Source organism: Pelodiscus sinensis, unplaced genomic scaffold, assembly GCF_049634645.1.
Source record: "Pelodiscus sinensis isolate JC-2024 unplaced genomic scaffold, ASM4963464v1 ctg43, whole genome shotgun sequence".
Classification (NCBI taxonomy): Eukaryota; Metazoa; Chordata; order Testudines; family Trionychidae; genus Pelodiscus; species Pelodiscus sinensis.
In genome coordinates this window covers 1,020,555-1,040,049 of record NW_027465835.1, presented here as the reverse complement: position 1 = coordinate 1,040,049, position 19,495 = coordinate 1,020,555, and the positions used below count along the sequence as shown (strand labels likewise).

The 19,495-nt window shown below is 46.7% G+C and overlaps 1 protein-coding gene and 1 long non-coding RNA gene across 6 annotated transcripts in view; both read right to left on the bottom strand.

Moving 5' to 3' along the window:
* The window catches only part of LOC142823550 (uncharacterized), a 227,144-nt gene that overhangs the window by 134,380 nt on the left and 73,269 nt on the right, over nt 1-19,495 (bottom strand). The gene's annotated exons all lie outside the window — the stretch shown is intronic.
* LOC102449197 (protein strawberry notch homolog 1-like) overlaps nt 1-19,495 on the bottom strand; it is a 95,746-nt gene that overhangs the window by 26,377 nt on the left and 49,874 nt on the right. For all 5 annotated transcript variants that reach the window (XR_012898734.1, XM_075914761.1, XM_075914759.1 and 2 more), the window contains 13 exons: nt 19,184-19,337; nt 18,163-18,345; nt 17,826-17,923; nt 16,585-16,736; nt 15,780-15,986; nt 15,045-15,212; nt 14,763-14,932; nt 5,993-6,124; nt 2,790-2,925; nt 1,908-2,020; nt 1,730-1,801; nt 1,053-1,152; nt 232-306 (listed from right to left, as the gene is read on the bottom strand). Coding sequence is in view for 4 of the 5 variants with exons in the window: in XM_075914761.1 (XP_075770876.1) it covers nt 232-306; nt 1,053-1,152; nt 1,730-1,801; nt 1,908-2,020; nt 2,790-2,925; nt 5,993-6,124; nt 14,763-14,932; nt 15,045-15,212; nt 15,780-15,986; nt 16,585-16,736; nt 17,826-17,923; nt 18,163-18,345; nt 19,184-19,337 (1,760 nt within the window). In the remaining variant the exon portion in view is untranslated. The remainder of the gene's footprint in view (nt 1-231; nt 307-1,052; nt 1,153-1,729; nt 1,802-1,907; nt 2,021-2,789; nt 2,926-5,992; nt 6,125-14,762; nt 14,933-15,044; nt 15,213-15,779; nt 15,987-16,584; nt 16,737-17,825; nt 17,924-18,162; nt 18,346-19,183; nt 19,338-19,495) is intronic.

Below are 19,495 nucleotides of genomic sequence, written 5' to 3'. Positions count from 1 at the left end.
TAGAACCAAACTTCTCAAAGGATCAAAGCTAAGCATGCATTTTTGCAATAAAGCATACATTTGAGTTAACTTCAAATCTAGACTTAAATGAATGAAAAATTTCAGGTGCCATTTTTGCCCACAAATCTCACTGCCAGGTCTGTGGTTATATAAATCACAAAAGCGATTTCTGATTTGACAATAAATTATGTATCAGTTACTGGCATTCTACAGATATACCCAAAACAATACCTTTATCGAGTGTCAGTATTCCTGATCGGTCTTCTACATTTATTAGGCCCACACCTATTAATCCTTGCCGAACATCTAAGGGAAGAAAAAATTACAAGGACTGAAGCCACTTCTGTCCTGCCATCTAAATAAAGCATATCATTGCCAAGAAAATGAAAACAGCTAGGAAAGCAATATTTGTGTTACCTCTGGAGCAGCAGATAACCCCACTCCTGTCCCCAAAATCCAATTCCAAAGCTTTGACCTCCCCATATTATATAAAATAAAATTCACAACTGATCTTTATGCTAAGTCGTCATGATACAAAGCCTTAGCTTCTGTTCCAGTTGAAATATTGCTACATTTTTGATCAACAGAATAGTAAAATAAGGTTTTGAAAAATGGTAACAATCAGGCAAAGTTTAACAGTTACTGGTAGTCCTGTGGTTAAACAGCCAGTCAGACAAGACTGCAGCATTCCCTGAAACAGATACCCTTTACAGGAAAAAACTCTTTAAATTGGGTTTAACTCCAATTTTCCCTATGCAATCAATTACCATATATGGGCACTTAAACATTTTATGGGAATTCTATTCAGCTGTATTTATCATGTGAGAATAGAGCTCACATTGGGGTCAAGAACTAGTACATACAATTTCCAAATTTAAAGAAGTTAGAAGAATTGTACTGTTAATAAGACCATAATTAAACCACTGGATATCAAGAATAATTCTTTACATTTAAACCTAACTTGCTACCATTTAGAAAAAAAAAAACAGGAGTGAGTGTTTGGGACAGTATGACCGAAAACTAGGGATTAGGAAACAGTAAACTACAGTTACCTTTAAAAAATTCTCCAGGATAGTCAGCAGGTGGAGACACCATTTGTGAATTTAGATTCACCATGGATTTCATAACTATCTCCAAAGCATTTCTGCCATACTGTTGAGAAAAAATTAAGTTACAGAACTATACAAATTTTCCATGTGGGTTTAAGCCTCAAAATCATAGTATGCATGCTGGTATACACCATGGTTAAAGAACTATTTTTCAACTTTGCCTGCATTTAGGTTTTTCCATTCACGATTACATTAGAGAATGCAAAGAAAGGGGAAATACTGATGCATTTTTCATTTTAACAGTTCAGTCTGTTAATTTCTCCTTAAAAATGCTCATTTCCCAAGGTTAAAGACGCACGCTCCACATACTGACCAAAAGACAGCAAAACTGCATAAGGTTAAAACATGGAACTTTACCCAGTAGGTTAAGTCATCTATATGTGCTGTAAAAAAGTACAGCATTCCCTCCCCAAACAGCAGGCAGAGAAAGATGCAAAATACAACAGTTCAGAAAGGAAGAGTAAGAAAGGATTCCTCCACAGGAACTGGTAGCTTTCCATTTTGCCCGGTACAAATATTGTGGTAAGCAGTTTTTAGTTAGTTTAAAAAAAAACCCCAAAAAAACCCAAACAAACAAACAAAAAAAACCCCACACACAATCCCCGCTAAGGAGAGGTCACCTTGTTGTCAAAGTTGAACCTGCTAAGGTCTCTAGTTTCTGTTGCTCTTCTGTCACCATGAGTGAGAGCTCCCTGTCAAGACAACACCTTTGTAATTAAAACATACAAGAGATCTCTGTACTGAAAAATAAGCTACGTATGCTGCTTTAACTATTTGAGTTATATGTAACAGTCTTACCAAGCTCTCTAGTCTTTTGGCAACTATTGACGCAAATCTTTGCTCTCCTGCCAATTCGGAAATTAGAAACACATATTCTGGTGCAGTAACTTGGTTTGACCTGTGAGTTCTTCCTGTGTATTTAAAAGTGGGGGGAAAAATGTTACATCTCAACCAGGAGCTACCCAGAACATTTGATGGGAAAGTAAAACTAAGTCTCCTTCAGAATCGTAAACAAGCAATTGGGAAACCTTGAACTTGCACCACGCACACACTTGAGCGTTCTTAAAGGGTCATTGTGATGGGGACTTGACTTGGGGGGGGGGGGGGGGGGGAAGAGAGAGAGAGAGAGAGAAGAAAAACATCCTATTTATAGATCAGTTTTAGATTACTCTTGTAAAGAGAAACAAACAACTCCTATGCCAAAGGGGGAATGTTTGAAGATGCACATACTATGAAGCAAGGTATACTACCAATTTTACTTAAACTTTTTACACTTGCCTACAGGTAAAAATTCTACTGGTGGGCATAGACAGTTGGCCATACTATGGGACTAGCAGGGGGTAGAGCTTAAATACAACTAAACCTAGCAATTCTGCTGCTCCACTAGCAAACATTTAGAAAGTTGTTGATTCTGATGAAAATACTACTGTAAAACTATGTGCATGTGAACATTATGAAATGCAACACTCGCTTTGATTACCTCACGAAGATGCACAGTACATACAACAACTAATTCTAGCATTTATAAATCTCTGTATACACCATGTTTATTCACTAGAAAAGAAAGTCACAGGGCCAATGAACAGAACACTCCATATTACACCAAAACCAACCATGGACATGCCCAGTGGATTACAATTATTTCTGAATTTGATAAATCAAAATACAGCAGTTACTCACCAAACTGCTGAATTGCTCTATCTGCACTCCATGGTAACTCCAAAGTCATGTGCACTCTCCGCCTCTGATTTTTAGCTCTACGGTCTGCTTGTAACGAAATACCTGAGCTGGCAGCTTCTGAGATGATCGCAATGTTCTTATATAAAGAAGAAAAAGTTGAAAGTTAGCAGTGAATTTGAGACCAAACCTGTGGGAACAAAAATACAGCTGATTTTGGAATTCCCTATTGCTATCTGCTTTAGTACTTATCACTTGGGGGAGTGGGGGAAGAGGAAATCAGCTTTAACATTCTTGAGTTTAGGCTAAATACCACAGAGGCACACAACACCCTTCCCCTTCTGAAAGGGTATCACTTTACTTTCCCAGTAACTCCCTCTTGCAAATGGAGAACAGCAAAGACTTGCATGGGGGGGGGGGGGGGGGGGGGCGCGGCAGGGGAGGATTGAAATAAATGTTTACATGCAACTTGTAACTTACCTTTGCTTTTGCAATTTTGTTACAACTCACTTGAATGTGGCGAAACTTTCAGATAGAAAACATGGTCAGTGGACATTTCACAACTGTGCGTATAGGGACTGTGGAGCAGCTCTAATGGTCTCATACAATATTGATAAGTTACTTAGAATGTTTACTGTATGAATATATTGATTTAGTTTACTAGCTGGTTGGAAAAGCAGGCAGGATGGCAAGACAGTGGCTCCATATTAGACAGCTCCAATTAAACGTTTTGAAGCGACTCAAAAGACATGGCTGAGTTATTAAATAGGAAGATCTTATCTCCTTGGCTTCTGCCAAGTAACAGCTTGTTTTGCAAAGGCTAGGGACCAAGAGGTCTATCAGAGATAAGGTTGCCAGGTGTCTGGTATTCACCCGGACAGTCCACCACTTGTGACAGGAGAGGAGAACAAAGCCATGCCCCCCACTGCTAACCTGTTGCCTGGCAGCTGCCCGGCAGGCACAAGCCCTTTGAAGAGAAGCAGTTGAAAGGGCTCACGCCTCCGGGCAGCTCCCAGGCAACGGCCAGTGGGGCAGAGCCGCGAGCCCTTTCAATTGCTTCCGTTTCCAGGGCTTGCGCCTGCGGGTGACTGCCAGGCAATGCAGCCCCCAGCAGGCGAGCCCTTTCAATAGAAGCAGTTGAAAGGGCTCGAGTCTCTGGCTTCCTAACAACTCATTAGAGGCCGGGGGAGCTGCGAGCCCTTTTCAGTGCTTTTGTGTAAAGGGCTGGCGCCTTCCCTGTGCCTGTCAGGCAACCCGCTGCCTAGCAGCCGGGGAACACGAGCCCTTTGAATAGACACAGCTGAGAGGGCTCGCAGTCCGGCAGTGCGCTAGAGGCACGGGGAGCTGCGAGCCCTTTCAGCAGTGTCTATTGAAAGGGCTGGCGCCTTTCCCCGGGGCTGCTAGGCAACACGTTGCCTAGCAGCCGGGGGAACAGGAAAGGGCCTTCCCTGCAGCTGCTAGGCAAGGTGTGGCAAAGACGCTCTGAGCCCTTGAGATAGAAGCAATTAGAAGGGCTTGCAATGAGCTAGGGGGTGGGGCACGAAACTGCCTCATGGGCCAGATCCAAGCCCTAGGTTGGTTGGATCCAGCCCACTGAGAGGCTTTTGCCCACCCCTGAGCTAGCCCTATAACTTTGTTTCCCTGTTTAGTTGCAGGTCAGCTACATCACTCATGCTTCACAGGCTCTCCAAGAGGGTTACTGCCACTATTACCAGAAAAACTGAACAGAACAGGAAAATAGTTGGGAGAGAAAAGGGAGGTGGGATAGGCCCAAGCACATCTAATGATATTGCTCCCAGGACTCTTCCAGAAGTACAGAACATAGAAATTGCTATAGTTCAGACTTGTGGTCTACCTAGTTCTTTGACAGTAGGCAACACCATATAGTTCAGAGGAAGGTACAAGAAACGTCACAGTAGGGAGATAGAAGTTTGAATATCCTTTCCAAAGCATCTAATTCTAGATAGTCTTTTTATCCATAGAACTATCCAATCCTTTATTTGAACGTTTGTTTCAACTATCATCCTATGGGAATGAATTTCAAGCAAAATTACATTTTGTGTAAAAAAGTAGTATTTCCCTAATAATTCGCCACATTTCACCAAATGTCTCCTTGTTTCACAGTAAAAAACAAGGACAGAACCCTTTATCTTCTCCATACCATTATTTTACATTTATAGCTTTTATCAGTCTTCCTTTCTAAGGTATATAACCCCAAATTTTTCAAAACCTATTCAGCCTTTCTTCATGAGGTTTTCCCATGACAAGTCACTCATTGACCTTTCCTGCATACTAAGGGAGCAGGTAATTGGCTAATCATGTAGTCAATACAATTTATATCAGCTACACAATTAGTCGATAAGGGGAGGCGCTCTGTCCCAGCTCATGCTAGGTCCAGGAGCTACCTCCGCTGCAGCTCTGTAGTTTAAATGCAGTAGGAGCTGGGTGCACAGGCAGCCCGGCTCTTACTACGTTTAACATGCAGAGCCGCAGCAGGGGTAGTTCCCGGGACCAGCGTGAGCTGGGACTCAGCAGTCCCAGCTCGCGCTTCCTCCAGAACCTCTGTGGCTCTGCCTCCCCTGCCCTGCCTCACACCGCGGAGACAGTGCTGGGGGGGGAGGGGAAAAGGGGGAAGGGGGAAGAGAGGCTTTTAAGCCAGCTCCCCCTACCCCACCCCCCTTTGCTGCATCTGATACAGAGGCAGTGGGGAGAGCAAGTAGTCACTCAACTGGTTGCTTATATCCCTACTGTATACCTCCTTGTAAAACCGTTTTTTTGAGATGGAGATGTCAAGTATTGCCTAGTATTCCAGATGATACATTTATCAACACATCAGGGGAGCAGAAGAGCCTTGGATTTTTTTTTTTTAAATTACTGCTATATCAGAAGATTTTTTTTTTTAAAGAAGTGTCAGCTTTAATTTGATTCACCCCCTTTAAATAGAAAGGGCTTATTAAAACTAATGTTTAAATTCCCATTTCCAGCTGAAAAAGCCTGTTGACTTTCAAGGCATTCCATAAAACTCATGTATTTGCTAGAGCTTTTTAGGAGCAAAATGGAGTATATGATGCTGTGGTTCATTATACTGTGCTCCTAAGACTGTTTGTTTGCAACTGCAATTTTGTAGTTCAGTATCTACTGAGTGTGGATAGATCTACTATAATTACTCAAAACAAAAAAATTTTTGAAGTTACATAGTAGTTTACCTTGTCTCCATCCATGAATCTCTGCTTTTCTGTGATATTTAGAATTTCAACAGGCACGTCAAGTTCAGATCTTGACTCATACGATACGCTGCCATCATCATTGCTTACAACTCTTCCTTTGCGGCCTGTCATCTTTAAGGCAAAGAAATGTTTTTAACCTTATCATAGAGGTGCTGAAATTACAGAACACGAAATTACTTCAAACATAAGTGCTATTTACCCACACACCATTGTTAGAGGACAGTAAGCAATTCACTGCAAGTATCCAAATATCAAGATAAATTTTATAACCAAAGATGCCTGCCTGATGAAACATTGAGTGGCTCGCAATACTCCTATTTGGGAATGACCTTGAGACTCAAAAAGGCAGCCCAATGAAAAAAGAAGTTACTCACCTTGTGCAGTAACGATGATTCTTCGAGATGCGTGTCCCGTGGGTGCTCCACTATAGGTGTCGGGCTTGTCCCGGCGCCGCAGATCGGAGAACTTTTGTAGCCGTACGTAGTCTGCCGGACCGCGCATGCACGAAGCGCGGCTCGTGCTCTTTCGCGCCGTTTGTGTTCGCGCGGTCCGGCTCCCGCCAGTTCCTCCTGATCCTCTTGGCCTGAAAGGCAAAATGATACTTCCGAAGAGGGGAGGAGGGCGGGTCGTGGAGCACCCACGGGACACGCATCTCGAAGAATCATCGTTACTGCACAGGGTGAGTAACTTCTTTTTCTTCTTCGAGCAGTGTCCCGTGGGTGCTCCACTGTAGGTGAATATGCAGCAGTAGCCCCTGAAAGGAGGGGGGGTTCAGAGCTATCGTGTTGCAGCTGTGGACAGCACCACTGTTGCCACTGCCCCCTCTGGAAGGTGAAGGTTGGGAATGGCATAGTGCTTGGCAAAGGTGAAGTTTGACGACCAAGTGGCAGCCCTGCAAATGTCTTTTGAAGGGACGCCCTTTAAGAACGCAGTTGATGTAGCAACTGCGCGTGTTGAATGAGCTGTCGGATTCTGCAACAGCGATCTACTATTTAGAGCATAGCATTCCTTTATGCAGTTCACAATAATTGACAAAATGCGTTGAGCTGACAACGGGTGACCCTTAGAGCGGTCGGCTGTAGAGACGAATAGCGTGTTTGTCTTCCTGATGGACCTAGTCCTATGTAGAAAGCCAGGGCATGTCTGGCATCCAGAGTGTGTAACCAAGTTTGCTCTGCCGAGACATGGGGCTTTGGATAGAAAGTGGGAAGTACTATTGGTTCATTGATATGAAATTGTGAATTCACTTTCGGAAGGAAAGTGGGTTGAGGACGTAAAATGACTCCTTGATCGGTAAACACTGTGTATGGGGGTACAGCGGATAAGGCAGCTCTCTCACCAACCCGTCTTGCAGAAGTTATCGCAATGAGAAAGGTAACTGTCATTGTGAGAGTGCGCAAGTCGCATGTGGCTAAGGGCTCAAAGGGTTTTTGAGTTAACGTGTTAAGAACTAGCTCTAGATCCCATGGCTGCGCTGGCCGTGTTCGGTGTGGAAAGAGATTAGTCAAGCCTTTCATGAAGCGCAGCATCATCGGGTGGGAGAAAACTGAATAACCATCTACAGCGTGGTGTAACACAGTGATTGCAGCAACGTGCACTTTAACAGAGGCGCAGCTGAGAGAAGAATTCTTGAGCTGCACGAGGTAGTCTAGGATACGGTGAATGGGCACGGAGTAGGGGTCCAGGGATGCCAACAAGCACCATGCTGAAAACCGTGCCCATTTGTGAAGGTAAGTGGATCTCGTAGATAATTTTCTGCTATGTAAGAGAATGTGCTTGACCTCCTGCGAACAGATCATTTCTGTTTGTTGGAATCAACTAGGAACCACGCTGTCAGTGCCAGTAGGTCGATCTGGGGATGGAACAGACGTTGATTGTTCTGGACAAGAAGGTCGCGCCTCTTGGGCGGAGGGAATGGAGGACTCACTGACATTTGATGGAGGTAAGGAAACCACGTTTGTCTTGGCCAAAAGGGAGCTATCAGGATTACCGTGGCTTTGTCCATTAGTACCTTCTCTAGTACTCTGGGGATTAGAGGTGTGGGCGGGAATGCATACAGCAGTTGATGGCTCCAATCGTATAGGAACACGTCCCCCTTGGAGTTCCGACCCATTCCTGCCCTTGAACAGTATTGGGGGCATTTGGCGTTCATTCGGGTCGCAAATAGGTCCACTGTTGGAAATCCCCAGGAACGGAATATGGTTGAGAGGACTTCCGGTTGGAGCTCCCATTCGTGCTTCAGGGAGAAGTGTCTGCTCAGTGCATCGGCCATAGAATTCTGCTGACCGGGTAAGTATTCTGCAATCAGGGAGATTTTGTGGAGGATGCACCAATCCCATAAGGCAATTGCCTCGGCGCAAAGTGACCGGGATCGGGCCCCGCCCTGCCTGTTTATATAATATACTGTGGTCACGTTGTTGGAAAGGATTCGGACAGTTTGAGTACAAATCTTTGGGAGAAAGTGACGACAGGCATTGCGCACCGCTCGGAGCTCTAGGAGATTGATATGCATCATCGACTCCGTAGGGGACCAAAGCCCTTGTACCTGATTGTGTTCCAGATGTGCGCCCCAGCCTAGTAACGATGCATCGGTGGTCAGTTGCGTTGTCGGCTGTTGGAGATGAAATGGAACACCCGACATGAGATTTTTGGGAACTGTCCACCATGCTAAAGAATTTCTGACATGTGTGGGAAATGGTACTCATTTATGGACGTCTTGAACATTTGGAGTGTAAACCGTAGCTATCCAGTGCTGGAGAAAACGGAAGTGCAGTCTTGCGTGCTCGACGATGTATGTCGTGGCTGCCATGTGCCCCATAAGCCTGAGACATTGTAGGACCGAGGGCTTGGGACTGGTGATGATGGCCTGTATAAGATCTTGGATTGCTTGAAATCTGGTTATTGGTAAGAGAGCACGAGCAGTGGTTGAGTCGAGTTGTGCTCCTATGAACTGTATCGATTGGTGCGGCGTCATGGCCGACTTTGGGATGTTGATGATCAGGCCCAAGGTTTCGAAAACTGTTTTTGTGAGGTGTGTCACACGTAAAGCCTCTGCCGCTGAAGGCGCCCTGATTAGGCAGTCGTCTAGGTAGGGGAATATTATTATGCCAAGACGTCGTAGGTACGCCGTTACTACTGCCAGCGTTTTGGAGAAAACCCTGGGAGCCGACGAGAGACCGAAGGGCAGGACCCTGTATTGGAAATAGCCTGCGCCTAATTGAAAGCGTAGAAAGCGTCTGTGGGCCGGGTGTATTGTTACATGGAAATAAGCGTCCTGTAAATCGAGGGACGTGAACCAATCTCCGCTGTGAAGGGCTGGAATGATAGTGGCTAGGGTAACCATCCTGAAGCGGTGCCTCCGCAGGTACCGATTTAATCCTCTGAGGTCGAGAATTGGTCTCCATCCCCCTGATTTTTTCTCTGTTAGGAAATATCGGGAATAGAACCCCCGTCCCTGGAACTCTTTTGGTACTATTTCTATTGCTCCGATGGTGAGGAGGCGATCGACCTCTTGTTGTAAGAGAGGTTCGTGAGATGGGTCCCTGAAAAGGGATGGGGTGGGGGGGTTGGGTGGGGGTAGAGCGGTGAATGGAATGGTATGCCCTAGCGTGATTGTCTGCAATACCCATCTGTCGGTGGTGATGTGAGACCATCGGTATTCGAAGGGTCTCAAGCGATGGTGGAATAATGCCTGTGGAGGGTTGGGATGGGTGTTTAGCAGAATGGTGCACAGTCCCTGGACTGGGATGTCAAACTTGTTGCTTGGCATTTAGACGGCCAGATGTTTTTGGCTGAGGTCTTCTTTTCTGCTGGTGCTGCCGGCTGCGTTGCTGGTCCTGCTGTCTATATTGAGATGGTTGGAAGGTGAACGGTCTCTGTCTCTGATAGGGAGCGTACCTCTTCTGACGAAAGGGAAGAGTATACGTGCCTAGTGTCTTGAGTGTGGTTCTTGAATCTTTACCCGAATGAAGAACCTGGTCAGTTTTGTCAGAGAAGAGATTCTGTCCATCAAAGGGTAAGTCCTGGACCTTGGGGAGAAGGTCTTTAGGGACTGCTGCCTGGTGCAGCAGAGAAGCCCTGCGCATGACCACGGATGTGGCTGTGGTACGGGCTGCAGTGTCTGCCGTGTCCAAAGCTATGTGGAGAGCTGTTCTGGAAGCCGCATAGCCTTCTTGGACTACTGATTTGAGGACCTCCCTCTTGCTCTCGGGTAGATGTTCCAGAAGGGGCACTAATTTAGCGTAATTATCGAAGTTATGATTAGCTAATAGTGCAGAATAAATTGCCATACGGAGCGTAAGGGTAGCAGACGAGTAGACCTTTCGACCGAAGAGGTCTAGCTGTTTCATATCCCTGTCCGGCATATTTGATCTTTGTTGCGGGCCCCTCGTTCTTTGCTGGGCTGCATCGGCAACTAGAGAATTTGGTTGGGGATGAGAGAAAAGAAACTCCATCCCTTTAGCCGGGACATAATATTTTTTGTCTGCTTTTTTGTTAGTGGCCGATGTAGAAGCTGGTAACTGCCATATGTCGTCGACAATCTCAAGAATGGCGTTATCGAGTGGAAGAGCCACCTTAGCCTGATGTGAAGGGTGAAGGTTCCTGAGGAAGTGATGGGACTTCTGTTGGACTTCTGCAATTTGCACGTTCTGTGACGCCGCCACTCTCCTGAAAAGATCCTGAAATTGCCAGAGATCGTCCGATGGTGATGTGTCTTCCTGGAACACTGCATCATCCGGCGAGGAAGAGGATTGATCTGTGGGAGATTCATCCTGAGGTTGGTCCTGAACGGTATGTTGTTGTGGGACCTGTGGCTCAGGCGGCTGGGGAGGCGGAATACCCGATGGAGTTGGTGGCCTGGTTGATGGTAAAGGCTGGCACTCCCTGCTGGGTGGTGTGTGTGACCGGTATGGAGAGCACGATATTGAGGAACGACGTGTGGAGGAGTGAGAATAATGCCTGTAATACCGGTGGTGTTCCGGAGACCTATGGTAATATCATGAGCGATGAGGTGATCTGCTATAGTAGCAGGTCCTGTGGGAGGTATAGTACCCGTAGCGACCGGAGACTGATGGAGAGCTAGGGGATCGGGACCGTTCCCTGGATCTCGGAGCTGGTGAAGGTGAGCTGCGATAATGGCGTCTTGGTGAAATATGAGGAGAGCAGTAGACCCTCTGCGCATGTCTAATGGATTGGGCTGAGAGCCCTAATAAAGGAGAAGGCGGTTCTGGTGAAAACTGGATGTTTTCAGGTGTGGGAGACGGTGTAATGATTCTCCTGGACCTTCGATGGTTGGTTGTGGCAGTTTGCCCTGCAGAGGGTCGCTGGGTTGGTGCCAGCGGTGCCGCACTGGGAAGCGGAGAGCCTTGTGGGAGAGGAGACTCCCGAGCCGGGGTGAGTTCCCGCACCGAAGAGTCACTCGGTGCCGGCGAGTTGCTCGGTGCCGCTGAAGGGCATGGTGCTGAGTGGTGACTCGGTGCCGGCGGCGCGCTCAGTGCCGGCAGCATGTTCCGCGCTGCGGGCTCGCTCGGCGTCGAGGTGGGAGCTGGTGCCGTTAGAGTAGCCCGTGCCGAGGTCACTTCCGGTGCTGGAGCGGCGGGTGTTTTTGGTGCCGCATGTACCGATGGCACCGGGGAAGGCTTCGGTGCCGACAGCAACTTAGGCCCAGGAATAGTTGCGGGCTGTGGAGCCGAAGTGCTGCGGCCGTGCTTCGCCTTAGAAGGGGCATGCACGCCCAAGGTGCCCGGTTTGTCCCCCACGCTAACCTGCGTCGGAGGTAGAGAGCGAGAAGGCGAAGGTCTTTTCTTGGCTCTCTGTGGGGATGGCTTGGGTAAAGGAGCACGGAGGGATCCGGGAGTTGCTCCATCTTGTGGCTGTAATGCCCTGTCGAACAGGAACATTTTAAGCCTCATGTCCCTGTCCTTCCTCGCTCTTGCGGTGAGTTTAGAGCAGTGAGGACACTTCTGGGGTATGTGTCCCTCACCCAGACACCTGATGCAGAGAGCGTGACCGTCGGAGGCAGGCATTGCTTCCCGGCATGAACCGCACTTCTTAAATCCAGGCGAACCCAGCATGATGGCCCCTGTCTTCCTCTGAGTCAGGGGGAGAAACTATTTACAGATAACTTGATGAAAATTATTATTTTTTTTTTTTAAACTAGAATGACTACGACTAATAACTAACTATTAAATAAACCAAATGTTCTTCCTCTCTCTCAGTCTGACAGGGCTGAAGAGAAATGTATATTCCGTCCGCGGCCGAGGACGGTCAGGAGGAACTGGCGGGAGCCGGACCGCGCGAATACAAATGGCGCGAAAGAGCACGAGCCGCGCTTCGCGCATGCACAGTCTGGCAGACTACGGCTACAAAAGTTCTCCGATCTGCGGCGCCGGGACAAGCCCGACACCTATAGTGGAGCACCCACGGGACACTGCTCGAAGAAGAACAGAAGTTATTTAGAAAGAATAGAGAAACAAAAATCTTGGTATTTTTTTTAAAAGTTGCCCGATAATGGAAGCATCAGTATCTAGAGAATTTCACTGTTACTGCAGTCAAGTCATGAAACTCACAAGTCTAAGTTCTTGTCTACTCAAACAATTTGACAGGAGCAAGCTACGGTGTGAATTTACCCTGCAATAGCCTGCCATGGTCAGTCTGTGCACCCTCCTGACACACAGAATGGCAGGACTGGAAGGGACCACAAAAGGTCATCTAATCCAATCCAACTGCACTCATGGCAGGACTAAACATGTGAATAATTGTCCCTGGACAATTAATTCCAGTGTTTGACAACCCTGACAGTTAGGAACTTTTTCCTAATGTCCAACCTAAACCTCCCTTGCTGCAGTTTAAGCCCATTGTTTCTTGTTCTATCCTCAGAGGCAAAGATGAACAAATTTTCTCCCTCCTCCCTTTTAGATACCTGAAAACGGCTATCATGTCCCCTCTCAATCTTCTCTTTTCCAAACTAAAGCCCAATTCTTTCAGCCTTCCTTCATAGGTCATGTTCTCTAGACCTTTAATCATTCTTGTCGCTCTTCTCTGGACCCTTTCCAATTTCTCCACATCTTTCTTGAAATGCGGTGCCCAGAACTGGACACAGTACTCCAACTGAGGTCTAACCAGCGCAGAGTAGAGCGGAAGAATGACTTCTCGTGTCTTGCTCACAACACTCCTGTTAATGCATCCCAGAATCGTGTTTGCTTTTTTTGCAACAGCGTCACTGCTGACTCATTCAGCTTGTGGTCCACTATGACCCCTAGATCCCTTTCTGCCGTACTCCTTCCTAGACAGTCACTTCCCAGTCTGTATGAGTGAAACTGATTGTTCCTTCCTAAGTGAAGCACTTTGCATTTGTCTTTATTAAACTTCATCCTGTTTACCTCAGACCATTTCTCCAATTCGTCCAGGTCATTTTGAATTATGACCCTATCCTCCAGAGCAGTTGCAACCCCTCCCAGCTTGGTATCATCTGCAAACTTAATAAGTGTACTCTCTATGCCAATATCTAAATCGTTGATGAAGATATTGAACAGAGCCGGTCCCAAAACAGACCCCTGCGGAACCCCACTTGTTATACCTTTCCAGCAGGATTGTGAACCATTAATAACTACTCTGAGTACAGTTTATCCAGCCAGTTATGCACCCACCTTATAGTAGCCCCATCTAAGTTGTATTTGCCTAGTTTATTGATAAGAATATCATGTGAGACCGTATCAAACGCCTTACTAAAGTCTAGGTATACCACATCCACCGCTTCTCCCTTATCCACAAGACTCGTTATCCTATCAAAGAAAGCTATCAGATTGGTTTGACATGATTTGTTCTTTACAAATCCATGCTGGCTGTTACCTATCACCTTGCCTTTACAGATGATTTCCTTAATTACTTGCTCCATTATCTTCCCTGGCACAGACGTTAAACTGACTGGTCTGTAGTTTCCTGGGTTGTTCTTATTTCCCTTTTTATAGATGGGCACTAGATTTGCCCTTTTCCAGTCTTCTGGAATCTCTCCTGTCTCCCATGATTTTTCAAAGATGATAGCTAGAGGCTCAGATACCTCCTCTATCAGCTCCTTGAGTATTCCAGGATGCATTTCATCAGGCCCTGGTGACTTGCAGGCATCTAACTTTTCTAGGTGATTTTTAACTTGTTTTTTATTTTACCTTCTAAACCTCCCCCCTTCCCACTAGCATTCACTATGTTAGGCATTCCTTCAGACTTCTCGGTGAAGACCATTTATTATTCATGCCATTTACATCTAAAATGAAGCATTTATAATTATACATTTTGTGGGGACAGAGTTCTGCGGCTGGGGGCAGGGGAGAGGGAACAGAGTGCTGGGAGGGCAGAGGACAGGGTTCTGCAGCAGAGGACAGGGTGCCAAGTGGGGACAGGGTTCGGGGAGTGGGGACCAGAGAGTGGCGACAGAGTTCTGTAGCTGGGGACAGGGGTCTGGGGATCGGGGAGCCAGTGGCAGCAGAGAGTCCCCTGCATCTGCCCCCCCCCCCCAAGAGGGAAGCCAGCACGTGCCTCCTCCGGGCCCGACTCCTCCTCCTCCCCCCCCCCCCCCCCCCCAGTGGCATGGGGAAACCCCGCATGTGCCTGCCCCGGGGCCAAACCCCCCCCCCCCCTCAAGTGGTGCGGCCCGGCCAACCTCCCCTGTTGCAGCACGGCCAACCCCCGCAGGCACAGCTGGGGGGGGGGGGGGGGGGGGACGACGACTATTGTGGTATAGCTCTGGACCTACCTCAGCCACATTCTCAGGACCACCAAGTGCATCTATAAGCTCATCCAATGTATTAGGAGGAAGGTCTTCTGCTAGTTTTTCCAGTTTATCAAGCAATTCTTTTTTCATCTGCTGGGCTCTTTCAACAGCATCCTGACTTGTTACAAAGCTGCTCTTAGTATTACTGTTTGCTGAAAGTTAAGACAAAAACCAATTTAAGAAATTAAGCTTTTTTTAAAACACTTTTCAATTTCTGGAATAAAGTAAAGAAACTCAAAAGACAGCTCTAAAACTCATTCATACCTGATGTATTGGTACTAGAAACAGTGGTAACAGAGGAAGAAAAACTGCTAGGTCGTTTGGATCCAAGACCAGAAGCTAATAAGGCACTCTGAATGGAATCTGGGTCTATACTTTTCTTCCTTTTCTTGTCTTTATTTTTCTTATGGTCTTTTCTAATTAACCAGGGATCTAAAGTTAAAGTAAACATTAAGTAAACAATCAAAACACTTTCAAAATAAGTCACTTCCCCATTAGCCATGTTAGATAGCGGGTAACAGAATAGAACTGCATGAATTCTTAGCAGTTAGTCAACTAATCAATAGCCCATAAGGGTGGGGCCAGCAGCCAGTAAGCTCCAGCCCCACTCCTAGCAGCCTCTGTCTGAGACAGCAGTGCCCAGGGGCAGGGAGGGGGAGGCACTGCAGAGCCAGCTCCGCCCCCAGCACTGGCCCAGGCATATGGGCTAATCATCTAGTCAACTACTCATTCAATAACAAATTCTAGGTCATAAAAGCAGTTTAATTTTTTTTTTTTTAAAAAAGATGTGCCAAGTACAGCTGTCATATGTAAATCACCAAGCATGACGACAGTTGTAGAACTTTAATTTCAGGGTCAATAGAAGAACCAACTTTTTCAGATTACACATTTATAACAAATACCCTCCATTTTGTCTCATACTGAAGTGCTTTAAATATCGACACATAACATTCAGAAATACAGCTAATTACTTAATGAAGAGCAGCCATGTTATCTTACCATCTTCATCATCCTCACTAGATTCATCTCTGAATGGGTTGAAGTCGTCGTCGTCGTCATCTCCTCCAGAACTCAAGAACTTGGAGCTGTCATTGTCACTTCCTTCATTGTCTGAGGCACCAGACTCACTTTCACTCTCACTGGAACTGCTCCCAGCAAGGCCACTTGTTTTACGAGCTTTCTTGGTTTCTCTAGTTATTTCCTCACCTATTCACCCCCAAAATAAGAACATGTTTTTTAGAAATACCTAGTCTATTTTTCACAACTTATCTTCATACCTCTGCAGTGACTAGGGGAAAAAAATGGAGCCTCAGTACTGAAATGGGGCTTTTGTGTGCATTGCAACTCAAAGTACATGAATTTAACAAAGTTTAGATCTTTAAGTTTTGGTGAATCTCAAAAGTTGCAACCTCCCTCTATATCTATACTATTAAACAGATAGGAGGTACAAGACTTGTTCTTTCAATAACCAGATTCCATAAGCTGTCCTAATCATTTCTAGCTGCCACTCATGAAAAGTCTGAGGGGGTAGCGGCGTTATCATTTTTGCAGATAGGCTGAGTCCTGTGTCACCTTAAAGACTAACCCTTTGGGCATAAGCTTTCATTATGAAAAAACACTTTGTTGGATGCCTCTGATGAAGCGGTTTTTACCTATGAAAGCTTGTGCCCAAAGGGTTAATCTTTAAGGTGCTACAGGACTCCTCATTTTTACCCATGAAAAGGTCATTCTACAAGACAATCTGTGCAATTCAAGTGCTCCCACTATCTCAAATAATACATAAAATGAATAGCTTGCATTTTACCTTTACGTTTCTTTATTTTGTTCTCCTTACAAGGACTGTCCCTAGGTGAAGTATTATTACTTTGAGCAGTCAGATCTATTCCCAGCAAACTAAAAAGCTTCTTCCTGTCAGGAGCTGGGAAGTGCTTCTCAATGAGAGACTGCAAAACTCCCCTGTGTAAGGAAAAATTAAGAATGAATGTTCCTCAGCCCAATTCTCCTCTATTACAGTAAAACTCTGATAGTCCGGCATCTGATGGTCCAGCACTCCTGATGGTCCGGCACCATCAAGAAACCGGAAGTGCTCCGGGCAGCCGGACAATTGGAGCTGCTCTGCCCCCAGCTTCCCCGATTCAGCCGCTGCTAAAACTGACCAGCAGCTGAATCGGGGAAGCCGGGGGCAGAGCAGCTGGAGTGCTGCCGGGTAGGTCCTGTAGCGCTACCCCTCGGAGCTGTGGGGCCAACCCGGCAGCACCCCAGCTGTCCCCGATTCAGCCGCTGCTGAAATTGACCAGCCACTGACTCCAGCAAGCCAGAGGCAGAGCTGCTCTGCCCCAGCTTCCTGGAATCAGCTGCTGGTCAGTTTCAGCAGCAGCTGACTTGGGTACACCTGGGACAGAGCAGCTGGGGGGCTGCCGGGTTGGTCCCCGCAGCGCTGAGGTTTGGCGCTACCAGACCAATCCAGCAGCGCCCCAGCTGCTCTGTCCCAGGCGTCCCGATTCAGCTGCTGCTGAAACTGCCCAGGGCTGACTCCAGGAAGCCGGGGCAGAGCAGCTCTGCCTCTGGCTTGCTGGAGTCAGCCGCTAATCAGTATCAGCAGCGGCTGACTTGGGGACACCTGGGGCAGAGCAGCTAGGGTGCTGCCAGGTTGGTCCAGTAGCGCCGAGGAGCGGTGCTGCGGGACCAAGCTGGCAGCACCCCAGCTGCTCTGCCCCAGGCGTCCCCAGGAGCAGCTGGGGTGCTGACAGGTTGGGTCTCGCAGCGCCAAGGGTTACCACAAGAGCCGGACTATCGGAAGGGGGGGGGGGGGCTATGAGGGGGTCTGGAGTAGCATCCCCCCACCCCACCCCAGACCCCTCATAGCCCCCCCTTCTGATAGTCCTAAAGGTGCCGGATTATCAGAAGTTTACTGTAGTTTGGGGGGGGGGGGGGGGGGGAGGAGAAGAGAGAAAAAGGTTACATAGTGACTTAAGTTTTTCCCCATTCTTTGGCACTAAAATTCATTCAGATGCACTGATTCCTTTTTGTTAATGTAAGACTTACTTTGCTGTGGAAACAAAGTCATTCAATTCTCCACCACCCTCCTCTAAGGCTTCTAATGTTCTTGCTTCTCCTGTGGACTGTAGTCCAATAACAACACACTGTAGAGAAACAAACACACACAAGCCATGAAATGCTAACAAACACATGATTTTTTACTTCTTGTGAGACAAACAAGAAGGATTTGCAGTCAATACCTCAGCAACACGCCACCGCACACCTTCAAAAACACAGTAATTCTACAAATGGCTTTGTTCCTAGTACTAATCTGTATGGTACAACGCTCAGAGAGGTTTCCGAAACATTTTGAACGACAACCAACCAGATTTAAACCACTTACTTTCCCATTCTTGATCTCTTCTCGAGCTAGCTGTACCACCCTTTTGACTTTGGATGCTATGCAAAGGTACTTGAAAAATCTCTGGTGGGCTGACCAAAACTGACCCCACATGGACTTTTTCATGCGTTGCTCTGCATCAATAAGATCAGCTGCTTGTTGAAATTTCTCTCTGGCATTCACCCACTGATAAAGAAATCAGAAGTTTTACATATCACACCTTTCAAAGTCTACCATCATTAGATAGATTATCTGTACTAACAGCCAAAGAAAGCAACATATGAAATCTTTTACAACATTACTAGAATTGAAAAGCAATTGTGGACAAGAGAGTACACAATAATCAATGGCCTTCTGACAGGAGATCCAACACCAAATAAGCACGTAACACAGTATTTCATGAGCGAGCTAATTGGATACTGTTCTGTAAACAAAAACTGCCTGCCAGAAACTAGGGACAAACTATGAAAAAGCAGCTGTTCTATAATCAGGATTAGGGATGTAAGCAGGTAGCTGAGTCGAGTATCTGCCACCTCTGTATCAGAAGCGGTTGGGGGAGGGGGGAGAAAGAGGAGGAGGAGAACTGGCTTAAGCACCAGTCCCCCCCGCCGCCTATCAGAGGCAGCAGGGGAGGGCAGCATGGGGAGCCATTTCTGGTTCTGCTTGTTCCCTGCACACCGAATCCGGCAGGGAGTTTCAGGGCTCCCCCCGCAGGAAGCTGGCACTAGCATTCCAATTGGGGGGGGGGGGGGCGCGCAAATAAGGCTGTAGCGCCAGCACAGGCTCCCTGCTGCAGGTGGAGCTTGGGCGGGGCGGGGGGGGGGGGCGGGCTGAGTTGGGGCTCCAGAAGAGCCATATCTGGCTCCCTAGTGAGCCATACTTAGCTCGCAAGCCATAGGTTGTCAACCCCAGCTGTATAATCAAGATGCTATGCCCAGTCTGACAGCAAACAATCTCCATTCATTAACTTTCCAGCATCTACCAGTTCAAACTATTATGAATGATTAAAAATTTAATTTCTTACCAGTTTCACAGATTTATTATACATTTTAATGTAGTTCTGTGAAAGTAGAACTTCATCAATTTTGAAGGTCACACCTGAAAAGCTTAACTGTCTTGCTATGTACATTCCTCTCAGTTTCATATCCATAGCAACTATTTCCATGGCACCCACACCTCTGGGGGGAAAAAACAAACACCCCACAAATTATTGCATGGGTTAGAAGTAAATGGCATATTCAAGTGCACTATGAAAAGTAAATATTTATTCCAATGCAACCAATGTGCAAGAACACTAGAGTTGTAGGATTAAACACAGATCAGGAAATATTAGAAA